Source organism: Myotis daubentonii, chromosome 4 (assembly GCF_963259705.1).
Source record: "Myotis daubentonii chromosome 4, mMyoDau2.1, whole genome shotgun sequence".
Taxonomy (NCBI): domain Eukaryota; kingdom Metazoa; phylum Chordata; class Mammalia; order Chiroptera; family Vespertilionidae; genus Myotis; species Myotis daubentonii.
Window position 1 is genome coordinate 13,836,075 of NC_081843.1, and position 16,179 is coordinate 13,852,253.

Genomic DNA, 16,179 nt, shown 5'->3' on the forward strand with positions numbered 1-16,179 from the left:
TTTCCTAGGGATCTCCCTACCTCCCTGGCCACTGCTGACTACTGCACATGTGGGCACTTGGCCTGAGCTGAATTTGGGCCAGAGGAGGAGGGACAGGTGTTCTCTGGGTGGGAACTGAAATGAGAGCAGGTGATCTCGTTTGTTTTCATCAGCTAGAGGTTCTGCCTCATGGACAGAATGCAGGGGTCCTCAAACTTTTTAAACAGGGTGCCAGTTCACTGTCCCTCAGACCGTTGGAGGGCCGGACTATAGTTTAAAAAAAAACTATGAACAAATTCCTATGCACACTGCACATATCTTATTTTGAAGTAAAAAAACAAAACGGGAACAAATACAATATTTGCATTTGCATGTGGCCTGCGGGCCGTAGTTTGAGGACCCCTGGGTCAGAGAGAGAGAGAGAACTTGAGCAGGACAGTACACAGAAAGGTACAGACCTGGCAGACAGCTGTGTCTGTCAGCACCTCACTCTTGGTTCTAGACCAGGTTGAGAACCGCTGTTCTAGACGGTCATGAAGTCAGTGTGTTCCCATCCCTGGAGACCCCGGCCTCAGACTAAGTGCACGGTCTCGCTTCAGCTAGTCTGGCTTGGTTTCACTGGTAACCAGCCCACCTAGAGCAGGGTCTTTGGTGGAAGACCCAAGCAGACCCTCCGCCAAGCCCATGCACTCAGTGGTGCAGCATTCCAAGTGCTTATACATTTGTTATGAATTACTTTCCTGCTTGAGCCATTCATTCATTCATTCATCCATTTATTTGGTTAATCCTCACCCAAGGATATATTTTCCATTGACTTTTAGAGAGGGGGGGGGATGGAGAGAAAGAGAGAGAGAAAAAAACATTGATGTGAGAGAGACACATCAATTGGTTGCCTCCTGCACATGCACCATCTGGGACTAGGGATCGAACCTGCAACACAGGTACATGCTCTTGACTGGGAATCGAACCCGAGACCCTTCAGTACTTGGGCCAACACCAGCTGGGGTGAGCCCACTATTAAATTAAGACCAGCATAGTCTAGATTTTCTTAGAAGGATTAGGTATTTCTGCTCTTAAATATTTTGACTCATAGAACTTGGTCAGCAAACATATCTGAGTTTAGTTCCATGCCTAAATTAATTTATTTTGTTAGTGTTTTTTTTTTTAATATAGTCAAAATGAGAATAATGCAATGCAATCATCTCGAAATCTTTTATTCTACCGGGAATTTGCAGAGCATTCCACAGCAGGGAGGTAGGAAAGGTCACCAAGGGAATCAGAATCTGGGGACAGCCATGTCTTTAGGTGGGAACTGAGTAGAAAAATCATCAAGAAAAAAAGGAACAAGCTAATAAAAGAATGTGCAAGTGATGTGACCAGTAAAGGAAATGTCAATGGCTCTGGTAAGTGATGCTGATCCTCAATATTAAGAGAAATGCAAACTAGAACATGACTGGGATGCTGCTTCTCAAGGCAAAATTCTGAATTCGGATACAACACTGTGTGAGAAAGCACATGCTAGTGCGTTGCTGTGAACTCATGCAAGCCCTATGGAGGGAGGTTTGGGAACATCCACCAAACCGCAGGCGCACATGCCCTAAGGTTCTGCCACCCCACTTCCAGGAACTTCTCTGAACTTGCACATGTGTGAAATGACAAAAGCATGAGGTTAGCCACTGTGTCACTGTCTGTTTAGCAAGACTGGAAGCCACTGAAATGTTTATCAACAGTGGCTGGTGAAGTCATATCATGAAAGACAGGTTAAAAGAAAAGAAGGAAGTTTGCTGTTTACCACCATGGAGAGATCTGGAAGACACAATGGAAAATGGAAAAGACAAGACGCAGAAGAGAAGCACGATATCACTTATGTGAAAGGAGAGGAGGATAAGGAGACAAGATCCTTTGTGTGATATCTGCAACCAAAAGTGTTTACTCTAAAGCAACAAGCAAACAAATCTAAACTGAAGAATATTCTACACAATAACTAGTCTGAACTCCTAAAAAGGTTGATCCTTATTCTTAGGGATTGATGGCAAAGTAGTTAGGACTGAATGAAGTATGATGTCTTTGACAAACTCTCAAATGATCAGGAGGGGAGGTAAATATATATATATATATATATATATATATATATATATATATATATATATATACTAGAGCAGTTGGTTCTCAACCTTCTGGTCCTTTAAGTACAGTTCTTCATGTTGTGACCCAACCATAAAATTATTTTCGTTGCTACTTCTTAACTGTAATGTTGCTACTGCTATGAATCATAATGTAAATATCTGATATGCAGGATGGTTTTAGGCGACCCCTGTGAAAGGGTTGTTCAACCACCGAAGGGGTTGCAACCCACAGGTTGAGAACCACTGTACTAGAGGCCTGGTGCACAAATTTGTGCATGGGTGGGGACTGGCCAGCCCACCCCTGATGGGGTGGGGGAGGCTGATTGGGGGCGGGACCGGCTGGGGGCAGGGGTCACAGGCAGTTGGCTGGCCCCACCCCCTGGTCAAACTCCCGGTTGAGGGGACAATTTACATATTAGCCTTTAATTATATATATATATATATATATATATATATATATATATATATATATATATAGAGAGAGAGAGAGAGAGAGAGAGAGAGAGTAGATGTGTCAAAATGTTAATAACTAGTGAATTTATGTACTAGTAAAGGGTATATGGGTGTCCCTTGTACTATTCTTTCAAGATTTGAAATTTTACAAAATTGGAAGTTGGGGAGAGAATGCATTTTTATGTGACTTTAAGAGAGTAGAGGGGGAAACTGATGGGCATGGGTGGAGAGACTTTTCTTTCTTTAAGTTTATTTATTTTTTGTTTTTTAATCCTTGCCCAAGGATATTTTTCCATTGATTATAGAGAAAGTGGAAGAGAGAGGGAAAGACAGAAACATCCACGTGAGAGAAACACATGGATTGGTTGCTTCCTGCACCCGCCCCGACCAGGGCCCGGGCCGGGGAGGAGCCTGCAACCATGGCATGTGCCCTTGACCAGAATCAAACCCAGGACCCTTCGGTCCTCAGGCTGACACTCTATCCACTGAGCCAAACCAGCTAGGGCTAGAGAGGCTTTTCAAAGTACATACCATTTCATGGCTTTTGAAATTTGAAACATGTAAATGTATTCCCTGAAACATGTGTTAATGAACACACTGCAAAATTTCTGCTGTACATGTATGAATCAAAGTGAGTCTAGACCAGGGTCTCTCAACCTGGGCACTGTTGGTCTTCTGTGTGGGGTCTGTCCTGTGCCTTGTAGGATGGTGAGCAACCTCTCTGGCCTCTACCCACTAGATGCAGGTCGAGCAGCCCCCTCCTTTGTGACAACGAAACACGTCTCCAAATACTGCCAAGTGTCCCGAGGGACAACCGAAGCAGGTGGAACTGCCTGAGCTAGACAATCAGGACCAGGGACTCCTAAGCAATGAAGAAATATGTTCAGGGAAGCCGGTGATTTGGTGATGCCATAAAAGTGACAGTACCCGGGGCATTCAGCCATCTTTATGAACATAGTTACCTAGAAAAGTTCGTTTTAAAAATGACAGACATGCCTCTGCCATAGGGTGGGATTAGAATAAAGTTGTCAAACTTTGCTTCCAATATAAAACAAACTCTCCCATGACATCTGGCAGGGTCAACTCCATTTGGCAACCACACGTTTCAAATAATTTGGTCCTTAGCACCCTTCCCAACGTGTCCCTAACGGCACGAACAGGGAAACGCCGAGACCTGAAGTCAGTGTCGCCGGGTGGGTGTCCGCTTACCCTGTCCCCCGACAGGAGGCAGTTCCCGTTGGTGCTCCAGTTGAGGACAGTGATGTCAGCCGTGTGCGTTGGGGGGACCGCATGCTGCTCCTTCTCCTGCTTATTGAACATGATCACCTCCCCGCTCTCCCATCCAACAGCCAGGATCAGCCGGCTCTGGTGCCAGCACAGGGAAGTGACCCGGCAGGACCTCTCCACATGCGTGTCGGGCACACGCTCACCCTGTGATGGACAAGAGGCAAATCCCGTGTTACAGAGGGTGGCAGCTACTCCAAGAATGTATAGCTAATCCCCACGGGGCACTGACATCAGCTAGAAGACATAAAGAGCTGTTTTTAGGGAACTGCTTTATTTCATTTTCATAGAAACAGCAACCTTATCCTAGCAGAGCTATGAAAACAAGGTTAACACACAACAGACCATGCTGACCAGCTTATCAGAAAGTCTGACCTCATACTCAGAGCCGCTCGGTAGCTAGCTAGGGTGTTTTGTTGTTTTTTATGTTTTTATTCATTTCAGAGAGAGGAAGGGAGAGGGAGAGGCAGCAACATCAATGATGAAAGAGAATCATTGACCGGCTGCCTCCTGCACACCCCCTACCGGAAATCGAGCCAACCTGGGCATGTGCCCTTACTGGGAATAGAATTCTAACCTCCCGCTTCAGGGGTCGACGCTCAGCCACTGAGCCACATCAGCTGGGTGCTAGCTAGCATTTCAATGAGTTCCAATGAAACTTTATTATTTACTTATTTACTTTTAATCCTCACCTGAGGATATTTCTTTAGAGAGAGTGTAAGGGAAGGAGGGAGGGAGGGGGGAGAGAGAGATAAAAACATTAATGTGAGAGAGGCACATTGATTGGTTGCTTCCCACACACTTCCCGACCTACAACCCAGGTACATGCCCTTGACCGGGAATTGAACCCATGGCCCTTTGGGGTGCTGGCTGATGCTCTAACCATGGAACTTCAGACCAGGTCTAAAACTTTATTTATAAAATAAGTGGTAGGCCAGGTAAAGTTTGTCAATACCAAAGTTCTCAAACTGTGGTCAGATGACTCCCAAAGCCTTTTCAGGGTCTGCAAGGTTATGATTAAGATTATTTTTTTTACTAAAGATTTTTTTAAATTGATTTTTAGAGAGAGAGGGAGGGAGAGGGGAGAAAAAGAAAAGCATTGATGTGAGAGCAAAACATAGATCGGTTGCCTCCTACACGCTCCCTACTAGGGATTGAGCCCGCAACCCGGGCATGTGCCCTGACCAGGAATCAAACCAGCAACCTTTCAGTGCATAGGACAACGCCCAACCGAGCCACCCCGCCAGGGCTGCAAGGTCAGTTATTTCTAGAATGATGCCAAGAAGTTATTTGCCTCATTTGCTTTCATTTTCTGACCAGTGTACAGTGGACTTTTCCAGAGGCTATGTGATGTGTGATGATTCATTGCTCTGATAGCTAATGGAATATGTACTTGTATATTTTTGTTTTCTGTAATTTTCTAAGGAAATAGGTTTAGGGTATAAATATGTATTTCTAGCAATTAACACAGTTTGTTCTCAGCACTTCTACCAAACTCTCTCTAGTAATCTCCAGTTATACCTGCTACATCTGTAACCTTATTAACATCTAATAATTATTTAGAAATCCTAAAGTTTCCTTTGTGCCAATTAGAAACACAAAAAGTACACTTTGTTTTGTAATAGTATTTTTAAATTTTCTAAATTTTAAAATTTTGTCTAAAATTGCTATTATTTTAGAATATAATATTTATTCTAAATAAGATTTTATAATGCATACTGGAGAGTTCTCTGACTCCTAGAAGGGAGGAATGTGCTCCAACGAAGCTGGGCGACACTGCGCTTGGTGCTGGGGCTACACGAGAGCAGCCGGGGCCTGGCTGAACTCCCATCCGTGGAGAGGCCAAGGACCGCCAAGTATCACAGATGAGCCCTTTAATGGTGAGGTGGGGGAGAAAGCAAGAGGGTCTGCCCTTGCATGGGGGGAGGTAGGGAAGGACGTCCTCAGGAAGTGCCACGGAGCCACTTTCATCTGGAGGACAAATATAGTAATTAAGCAAAAAGATCAAGGAGAGCCCGACCAGTGTAGCTCAGTGGTTGAGTGTTGACCTATGAACCAGGCGGTCATGGTTCGATTCCTGGTCAGGACACATGCCCAGGTTGCGGGCTCCATCCCCAGGGTGGAGTGTGCAGGAGACAGCTGATCTATGATGCTCTCTCATCACTGATGTTTCTATCTCTCTCTCTCTCCCTCTCCCTTCCTCTCTGAAATCAATAAAATATATATAAAAAGTTCAAGGGAGACTCTCCTGTGCGGAGGGCACAGCACTGGCACTTGGAAGGCGGGGAAGGCCAGGTGTGTGTAGCGCGGAAGGCAGAGCACCCTGTGAGGCAGGAGAGCCAGGCCTTGGGGGCACTGGGGGCCACATCAGCGACTTCCGTCCTCACCCAAAGAGCAAGGCAGGGGTGGGGAAGGTGGGGGTAGTGGGTGGCTCCAGCTATGATTCCTAAGGATGGCTCTGCCCTGTGTGGGGGATGGGGAGGACCTCCAGGACACTAGCGGTGCTAGTTTGCCGAGGCGGAGGGTGTCACTATCATCCCAGGCCCCTGTCCTGGGCATTAGGATGGAAAACACTCCGCCTTTGAAGGAAAGTGTGGGGCTGGGGGCAGCGGGGCAAAGTTCAGTCCAGTCTGGGCTTGTGAAGTTTGAGGCCTGTGTCAAACACCCAGGTGTCCTGCGGGCAGCTGGATTCCTAAGTCTGCAGCTCAGGGGGGACTTGTGGGCTGGAGATAGGTTTCTTTATTGTTCATCGATAGACAATGACAGGTCACAGTCAGGGGAGGAAACAGAGGGAGAAGAGACCTAGACAAGCTCAGGACATGCCAACAGCAGTCCGGGGCTTGGAAGGAGAGGAAGGCTGGGTCCAGGAGACAGGGTGAGGGAAAGCTCCTGCCAGCTCCATGGCGGGTTTCCCAGAGAACTTCACAAGCGCGTGGAGCAGCATAGAGAAGGGGCATCAGGTAAGAACCCAAAACACAAGGGCGTGTCACAGACACTGCTGATGACTCCAGCTGCTTGGGTGAAGCATCTGGTACGACAACAGAGGGCTGAGAAGTGAGTGGGAAGGGAAATCTGACTTCCTTGGTGAAGTCTGTGGTGGGTTGTGCACTGAGAATTTGCGGGGGGGGGGGGGAGACAATGAAAATCTGAAGAGCATCTCGAAAGTTTTTGCAATGGGTTGAATTGTGCTAATTCCTAAAAAGCTATGTTAACGTCCTAACCACTGGTACCTGTGATATGACCTTATTTGAAATAGGGTCTTTGCAGATGATCAAGTTAAGATGAGGTCATTAGGATGGGCCTTAGTCCAATATGGCCGTGTCCTTAATAGAAGAGGAGACACCCAGAGGAGGCAGCCCTGTGATGAGGGAGGAAGAGACTGGCGCGGTGCAGGCACAAACTCACGAGCTCCAAGGATTGCTGGGAACCAGAAGCAAAGACAAACCATGCAACAGATCCTCCCCGGAAGCCTTCAGAGAGAGTGAGGCCTGGCCGGCCCCTCATTTCAGATGTCTGGCCTCCAGAACTGGTAAATAGTACATTTCTGTTGTTTTAAGCCACCCAGTTTGCAGTCGTTTGTTATGGCAGCTAATTGTTTTAAATAGGTAACTCGAGCCAAAGGGAGATTGGATCAGGATGAGAGACAATGCTGAGCGGCCATATCTGGTTGGTGACTGTGAATGGACTGTTAATTCTATCTTAAACATTCCTAAATCTGTCCCCAAACCTAAACTGCAGAGGTAAAATAATAATACTGGGAGTTAAGACCTCAGTGAGAATACACACACACACACACACACACACACACACACACACACACATACACATTATATCCCATACTCCCCCCACAACATACCCTACACTCCCTAGCCCATCCACCTACAACCCAAACCATAACACATATACCCCTTCCCCCACACCCATATCTCTCCCCTTCCCTTCCCTTCCCTTCCCTTCCCTTCCCTTCCCTTCCCCTTCCCCTTCCCCTTCCCCTTCCCTTCCCTTCCCTTCCCTTCCCCTTCCCCTTCCCCTTCCCCTCCCCTCCCCTCCCCTCCCCTCCCCTCCCCTCCCCCTCCCTCCCCTCCCCTCCCCTCCCCTCCCTTCCCCTCCCTCCCCTCCCCTCCCCTTCCCTCCCTCACCAAAAAAGAGACAAGAGCCAGAAGCTACTGAAGTCCTAATCATTGCTTCCAGTACTTACTTGCTCCAAGTATATATCCACGCTGCCTCTTGAGGCTGTGCCGACGGAGGCCACTGCCAGGAATGGATGAACAGGGTGCCAGCTGATGTGGGAAGGAGATCCAGCTGAGTCTGGGGCCTCTATCCGGTGGTCAAAATAGAGGGCCATGATGAAAGTCAGACCTAGTCAGGGCTGAAACCTGCAGGGGAAAACAACCAAGTCCTGTGGGGTTTTTTTGTTTGTTTGTTTTTACAAAATGACTGTGTACAGAATCAGGAAAGAAAAGCATCACGGAACTATCACACACAAGACACTCAGTAGCTTATAAATGTCCCTTCACACCGATTCAGGAGATTTTATGTGGAAGAGATCTCTAACAGGAAAAACAAAAATACAATGAGAAGCAAGGGGCTGGAACCGCAATGATCCGGAGGGTAATGGAAAGCAGTAAAACTTCTTGCCATCAGAACAGCAAGGAAAAGCCCTGCCGCCTGGACATGTAATCCTTGATCGCTTGTATTCCGATCATAATGCAGATAATTTATATTTCTATAGTCCCCCTTTAGCAAAATTTTCAAATCAAATAAAAGCAAACTGCTTCACAAAAGAGAAATGTATAGGAAAACCTAGTACTCAATTTCTGATAAAGCTTGAAAAACCAAGGCAGTCTTCACCTCCGACTCTCAGGTGGTAGAAGGCAAAAGGATGCCTTTGTTAGAGTGTCGAGAACAAACCCACAGCAACTGCAGAGAAGCTGAACTTCAATAGTTACAGGAACTTAACCCCTCCCTCCCTCCTTTTCTCCTTTCCTTCCTTTCCCCCTCCCTCCCTCCTCTCTCCTTTCCTTCCTCTCCTTCTTGGAAAAGATGTGCATACTGTGCCTTTGAGGGAAGGCTAGAATGGTGAATGAAATGAAATGATACCCCTAACCGGTTTGGCTCAGTGGATAGAGCATCGGCCTGCAGACTGAAGGGTCCCAGGTTCGATTCAAGTCAAGGGCATGTACCTTGGTTGCAGGCACATCCCCAGTAGGGGGTGTGCAGGAGGCAGCAGATCAATGTTTCTAACTCTCTATCCCTCTCCCTTCCTCGCTATAAAAAAATCAATAAAATATAATTTTTTTTTAAAAAAAGAAATGAAATGATAGTCAGACTTCTGCCCAATTTTTCATACCAGAGTCAGTTTGGGGAAGCTAATTAGTGGAGAAGAGACTATGTGTAGAGTGGTTTGCTATCACTTAAACTTATTCAACTTCATACTCATTAAGATGGCTATTATCCAAAAAATAGAAAATAAGAAGTGCTGGTGGGGCCCTAACCGGTTTGGCTCAGTGGATGGAGCGCTGGCCTACGGACTGAAAGGTCCCGGGTTCGATTCCGGTCAAGGGCATGTACCTTGATTGTGGGCACATTCCCAGTGGGAGGTGTGCAGGAAGCAGCTGATTGATGTTTCTAACTCTCTATCCCTCTCTCTTCCTCTCTGTAAAAAATCAATAAAATATGTTTTTAAAAAAAGAAGTGTTGGTGGGGATGTGGAGAAATTGGAACCCGTTTGCATTGCTAGTGGGATGTAAAATAGTGCAGTCACTATGGAAAACAGTATGGTGGTTCCTTAAACATTAAACATGGACTTACCATATGATTAGGTAATTCCAGTTTATATTATATCATTTATATTATTTATATACACAAATAATTGAGAAAAGCAGGGACTTGAACCGATATTTGTACATAAATATTCATAGCAGCATTTTTCACAGTAGCCAAGAGAGGGAAACAATCCAAATGCCTATCAACAGATGAATGATTACACAAATTCCATTTTCAATGGAGTATCATTCAGCCTTAAAAAGGAATGAAATTATGACACATTACAACATGCATGAACCTAGAAGACATTAAGCTGAGTGAAATAAGCCACACACAAAAGAGCAAACAATGTATGATTCCACTTATATGAGGTACCTAGAGTAGTCAAATTCAGAGACAGAAAGTAGGTTGGTGGGTGCCAGGGCCTGCTGGGACTGGGGCTGGGGTTGAGGTGGAAGGGGGCAGCTGTTTAATGTGTACAGGGTTTCAGTTTGGGAAGATGGAAAAAGTTCTGGAGATGATGGTGGTGATGGTTGTACGGCAATGTGAAGGTACTTCATGCCACTGCACTGTATACTTAAAAACGGTTAAATTTTACATTATGCATATTTAACCACAACATAAAATTATGCACAATAAGTATTCAACACCTGCAAAATGCTGTCAGTCTATCAGTACAGGGGATGGACTATGACGTTGCTTTTAGTAATGCCACAGTTGCATCCAAGGAAGCCACAAAAGCTCAGTTTGGATCCAGAGAAGGAAACCCCTTCAGTGGGCAGCTGGAAAGCATATGGGTATAAATGAACAGTCACATTTCAAACGTTAACCTTTTTGTTATGAATATGTACCCTGAAAAGGCAACATTTTCGAGGTTGTGCTCTCACCATCACAAACCGCTGAGCACTTCTTCAGGGCTCCTGAGGGAGCAGCCAGGCACTGGTTGGAGGAGCAGCGGGTGCCATGGTGGGCAAACTGCGGCTCGTGAGCCACATGCGGCTCTTTGGCCCCTTGAGTGTGGCTCTTCCTAAGCCTTAGGAGCACCCTAATTAAGTTAATAACAATGTACCTACTTACATAGTTTAAGTTTAAAAAATTAGGCTCTCAAGAGAAATTTCAATTGTTGTACTGTTGATATTTGGCTCTGTTGACTAATGAGTTTGCCGACCACTGGGTTGCGGGGACTGGAGTCAGGGGAAGGGGCAGATGCAGGGGTCTCCCACACACACACACATTACTAAGGACATCTATACTGGTCGGGGCTCTGATTTCTTTGAGTCAAGTCCTTATGCAAACCTTCAAACAAAGCTATTAAAAATGAAAATACACCAGATAAATACCTGGTGATTTAATATAGCAAAGGAAACCCTTTAAAGTGAGTTTTAATATGTTGCAACCAGCCAAGTGTCTAAATTCTGGACTATGGGAAATTCCTATTCATGCTTAACAAATTTACTTTGTGAAAATATTCCTCTGCAAAATGTGAAATGTTAATTTGTTGCAATGATGGAGAAAGAATTATAATAGCACTTGAAAAATTTAAACCTGATTTCCTCAGGTTTGAAATAGTTTTTATTTCCAAATCACTTTGTAGTAAGTATGTATGCAAACAGATCTTTACATTACTCATTCCCTCCTGCCTGTGGCTTTCCCAGGGACTCTCTCCCTGACACTCCTTCTCTGGGTACTCAGGAAGCCTCTCTTCCTCCAGGGAGCTCTCCGTCTTGATTTCTAGTGCCCATAAAACCCTGTACTTCTCTTTTAAAGTATATTTTTATTGATTTCAGAGAGGAAAGGAGAGGGAGAGAGAGAGAGAAACATCAATGATGAGAATCATTGGCTGGCTACCTCCTGCACGCCCCCTACTGGGGATCAAGCCTGCAACTCTGGCATGTGCCCTGACAGGGAATCAAACTGTGACCTCCTGGTTCATAGGTCCACGCCAACCACTGAGCCATGCTGGCCTGGCAGAAACCTGTACTTCTCCATCGCTGTACTTAGACTTTATTATAAATGTGTATTTGGTCAACCATCCTCCACTCCCTGCCAGGTATCTATCCCACAGAGTGGGAGACTGCTGGAGCGTTACCAGGCCCTAGAACAGTGCCTTGCACAGAACAGGCCCCCAATAAGTGAATCCCTGATGAAGATATTTATTAGCAAAGAAAGATGTCTTTGATGTTCTGTTAGCTGTAAAAAGTGGTTTACAGGCCAGAGCGAGTGAGTCCATTTATACAATGCATAAATGCACTTTAACATTTTCCTACAGTATCATCTGCATAATTACAAGTTACCAGAGTAAACACAAGGAGAAATGACTAATAATAAAATCATTGCCAATGACGTCTATTAATTGCACCAGTTCAAAAACAAGTGAACTTTTCCTTAAAACGAACTCAGGGTCACTAGAACATTAAAAGCATTTGGTAAATATATATATATATACACTTTGGGGGAAAGAAAAAATTCCATTTGTTTTAATCAATGAACTCCTCTAGGGTCCAGCCGTCCAACATCTCTACCACCTCCATCAAACCAACTTTTGGGAAAGAATCTGTTAAGCTCATTCAACAGAGGGGTTCGTGGTATTAAGGTTAACGTAAGTTACTTTACTGCTTGGAGATGCTGCAGGAGAGAACCTGAAGGAACTTGGGGAAATAGAGCTGAGTGGACGAGTGTGAGGGGTAGGTATTAGTGCCCCTTCACAAACTCCCAGCCTCTAGGCCACAGCCCGCAGGCCTGGGGATATGCAGGGTCAGAGCTGTATCTTGGGGATACGAAGGAGAGCCTTCCCTGGCCGGGACCGTGCGGCCCAGAAAGGTACTTCTTATTCTCTCCCTGCCCGCGGACACAAGTACTCTGCCAGCGTCCGCCACCAACCCACCTGGTCAGCTCCCCGGGGATCGCATGGCCACGCGACCCTCAATGGAACCTGGACTGCGACTGAGGAGGCCATAAGCCCCTAGCCTGCGGCCGCGGGAGATCCGCGGAGACCGGATTTCCGGACGAAAACAACTTGGGATGGCGATGGACCCGACTGGCTCCCCAGGTCGTCGCCCTCCTCCCGGCCCCGCACCCCCGACACCACCCGAGTCCGTCCCCGGTCCCGCTTCTTCGTCGCTCGCCTCGGGGCTCCCGCCTCCTGATCCCTCACTTCCCCGACCCCAGCTCCCTTGCACCCCTCTCACCTCTCCCGGCCCCGGCGCCGCCGCGCGTTGCTAGGACAACGGCTGCTCGCGGATCGCGGAAACAGCCGAAGTGAGTGACTAGGAGGCCGAGGCCGCCCGAAGCGCCACGAGGGGGCCGGAAAGAACCGAAAATGATCGGGAACGTTCGTGCGGAGGGTTAGATTGCCAAGCGGGTTCCCGCGGGCGGCGAGCTCCACGGTCTTTCCCGGCAGTTTCCCCCCATCCCAGCCACGGTCGGGAATCAACAACGCTAGCTCGGAAAGTGGGGCCAAGAGGCCAGGGTATGCCATCCTGCGCAGAGAAGGGAGCTGGCGAAATTCTTCCTGGGGTGATGGCGATCCAAAACCTGTTGGGATTCGCTCCTGTAGTTACACCTTTTCAACCGCTTAGGTCTGTCAGAAGGTGGAGGAAGGCAACGGACTGTGGGGGAGAAACCGAACGCCATCTTCTTTAAGAGCGCTCTCTTGTTAATCTTATTGCTGGTTCTTCTGGACCCCAGACCGTTTCTAGGTTCTGCTTTGTCTGATCTTAAGAGGTGGTTCAAGAGTATTCCTGAGAAAAGCCAATTGACTCGACATACTTCCTTGAGGTTATTAATTTATCACGTGCATTCAATGCCTTGGGGGACATATGGACGCCTTTGGCGAGAAAATGTTAGCCAACGATACGGGTTCATTCCATTAGAAACGAACCTGACTCATGGAGACAGACTGCATCCCTAAAGGTATTAACAACTGCGCTCTGACCTTATGGTTTGAAAAACAAAGCAATGTCATGTCATATCATTAAAAAAAAATAGTCACTAGGGCGAAAAGATCCATTGTTAAACAAATGAAAGAAAAAGTGTAGATACCACTGGATGAGATGGGATAGGCGTCTCCAAGGAAGACTCCGAAGTTTATATTTTTTTAAAACTCACTTGCATATACAGAATTTTTTGTGTGTCTACGTAGGTGCCTTATGAACATTTTTTATTTTTCCATTTTTATTTAATATATTGGGGTGGCACTGGTTAACAAAACTATACAGATTTCAGGTGCACAATTCTACAACACATCTGTGCACTGTATTGTGTGTTCACCACCCAAGTCTCCCTTCACCACAATTTACCCCGCTATATCTCCCTCCATCTCCGCCACCACCCCAGAATTTTTAAGGAATAAATTTGTGTAAATTTAAGGTATATAGCGATGTTGTTTTGATGCACTTAGATTTTGTAATATGATTGCTCACATAGCTTATCACATTACTAATTGTAGTACATTATTGTGTGTATTTATTATACTGTGCATTTGATCTCTATGGCTTATTTACTACTCCCTACAAGTTTATCCTTCAACATCATTACTCTTATCCCACCCATAAACACTAGAATTTTAAAAACACTCCTTTACTTCCCTAATGAAGAAAAAGGGCCTAAGTGCCCAGCACTATGTGCTTGCCAAAAAAAGTTAAAAAGCACACACCCAACCCAATAAAGGGTGTATTTATCCGCCTCGGTTGCACTTCCACACTTCTTTCGCGCGGGATTCAACTCTCGGAGCTGAGGCGGCGTTTTCTTCTCACGCATCCGTCATACGGCCTTAACCAATCATAGCCAGGCGCTGATTCTATTGGCTGTCGCCCGACCAATCCGAGGAGACGCCCCAACCTGCAAAGCCGCAAGACGGCGTCACAACATTACCCGCGTCGCAGACAACACCCTCTCGCCCCCGCCCAGCGTCGTGCATGCAAGCAAGAGCGCCACAGATGGCCAATGGGAGCGCCCTTAGGGGGGCGCGCTGGCTGAAAACTTCGGACGTGCTCGTCTCCGCGCGCTTCGCCCCTCCTCTCCCCGAGCGCCCGCCGCCTTTGTCCCGCCCCGCGCTCCGCCCTTGCGGTCTCCTTCGGCCGCCGTAGCCGGAACTGCTGCTGTGCGCGGCTGGCCGGGTCTACGGGAGGCTGAGCGGCGGTAGCCTTGGCTCCCGCAGCCCAGTCAGCCGCACCCCGGCCGCGGAGGGGACGTGCCGGGGCAGGCGTTGCTGGTCGACTGTTTCCGAAGCGGGTGCACCACCCCGGCGTAGCGGTCTTGCTGCAGTCGAGGCCCGGGGTTGCCCGGCCCGGCCGGATCTGCGGGCACCCGGGAGGCTCCCGGAGGGCCCGGGAAGCCAGGCTGCTGCGGGGCATTGATGAACAAGGTGACCGGAGGCTGGGGCTCGAAAGGGGTAGGCCGCCTGGACCGGCTGTCATGGCGATACCGGGCTCCCTGCTTAGGTGGGGGCTGCGGAGGAGCGGCCTGCTCCCTTGCCGCGGTAGCTACGCACGCGGTGCTTTGTCGGAGCGGCTCCGGGGAGTCCGGATCGAGAAGTGTCGCCTTGACGGTGCGCTTTGTGTGCAGCCAGAAATCGGCTGGAGAAGGGAGGGCTTTGCTTTTTCTTTCCAGAAACGTGACAAAAGGCGTCGAGCCGAGATTGGGCTTGAGGCCATTCCATCTCTGTGCACGTTCAGGAAGTAATGGAGGTTTTCCTTTAAAGGTTATCATCCTCCTGTTTTCCTTTAGCCGTCGGGGAAACCTCAGGAATGTGTCAGTATCCTTTAAATCCTGAAAAGCGCCCTGTCCTTCTGTGTTCGGTGTAGTGTCTAACATTCAACCTGGCAAACAGGCAAGCTGATTCTGTTGTGGTTGGTCTCTGCCGTGCCTGAGCCCTGGGTTGACTGTGGGTGGCTTTGGGATGAAAGGCCCCTGGGAAGTAGGATTCTCCACATTATACACCAGGGAAAGGCCCTTCTGGGTACGTTCAGATTCCTTAAGTATAAATAGATGGGTTGAGAAATGAATACTGAGAAGCCCTGTACAATGAAATGCTTTAAGTTTGGCTGTTTGTCTTGTGTAGTTCTATTCGTTGGCAGGGTGTTTTGCTTTGTGTGTTGTTGTTTTCTTAACCAGCAAGAATTCAAATGATTTATAAGATCAGTTACAACAGATGGAAGCTGTTTAGAGGTCACTCTGTGACAGGAGACATCAGAGCAGTAGTAGGTATTACTCTGATTTTTACTCATTTCCACACCTTTCTCTGACAGGTCCTTGCCCCTGTTCCTGTATTTTGTTGTTCACCTCGATGCCTTGTTCGTGTTTTCCTTTTAAATGGAGAATGTCCCTGCCCGTAGCAGTTGTGTTCCGTTTGTCGAACACAGTTTGGGCATAGCATCGACACCTGTTGAGGAATCTGATTATCTTTCTTGCTTCATCGCAAGCACACGTTATTTCCCAGCTTATAATGGTTGTAGGGACCAGATTCTCTCCGTGTGTTTTTGAGTGTGTCTGTCTTCTGGGTTGCTTTGTTAGAGTCATCGCATTTTATTGTTGACATTTCACACAGCAGTGGGTAAAAACGTTAATGCAA

At 47.2% G+C, this 16,179-nt stretch overlaps 2 protein-coding genes across 12 annotated transcripts in view; one reads left to right on the forward strand and one right to left on the reverse strand.

Annotated features, from left to right (window-relative positions):
* IFT140 (intraflagellar transport 140) overlaps positions 1–12,927 on the reverse strand; it is a 93,186-nt gene extending 80,259 nt beyond the window's left edge. For 2 of the 3 annotated variants that reach the window (XM_059692624.1, XM_059692626.1), the window contains exons 1-3: positions 12,797–12,927; positions 8,041–8,218; positions 3,768–3,989 (exon numbers count right to left, since the gene is read on the reverse strand). In XM_059692624.1, coding sequence (XP_059548607.1) covers positions 3,768–3,989; positions 8,041–8,187 — 369 coding nt within the window. In that variant the 5' untranslated portion in view covers positions 8,188–8,218; positions 12,797–12,927. Of the gene's footprint in view, positions 1–3,767; positions 3,990–8,040; positions 8,219–12,492; positions 12,613–12,796 lie in introns of those variants that run through there. The other variant, XM_059692625.1, reaches the window with a different exon arrangement.
* Positions 12,928–14,835: 1,908 nt separating this feature from the next.
* The window catches only part of CRAMP1 (cramped chromatin regulator homolog 1), a 62,936-nt gene continuing 61,592 nt past the window's right edge, over positions 14,836–16,179 (forward strand). For 7 of the 9 annotated variants that reach the window (XM_059692630.1, XM_059692637.1, XM_059692638.1 and 4 more), the window contains exon 1: positions 14,836–14,973. The gene's annotated coding sequence lies outside the window, so the exon portion shown is untranslated. Of the gene's footprint in view, positions 14,974–15,759; positions 15,813–16,179 lie in introns of all 9 variants that reach the window. The other 2 variants (XM_059692631.1, XM_059692632.1) reach the window with 2 other exon arrangements.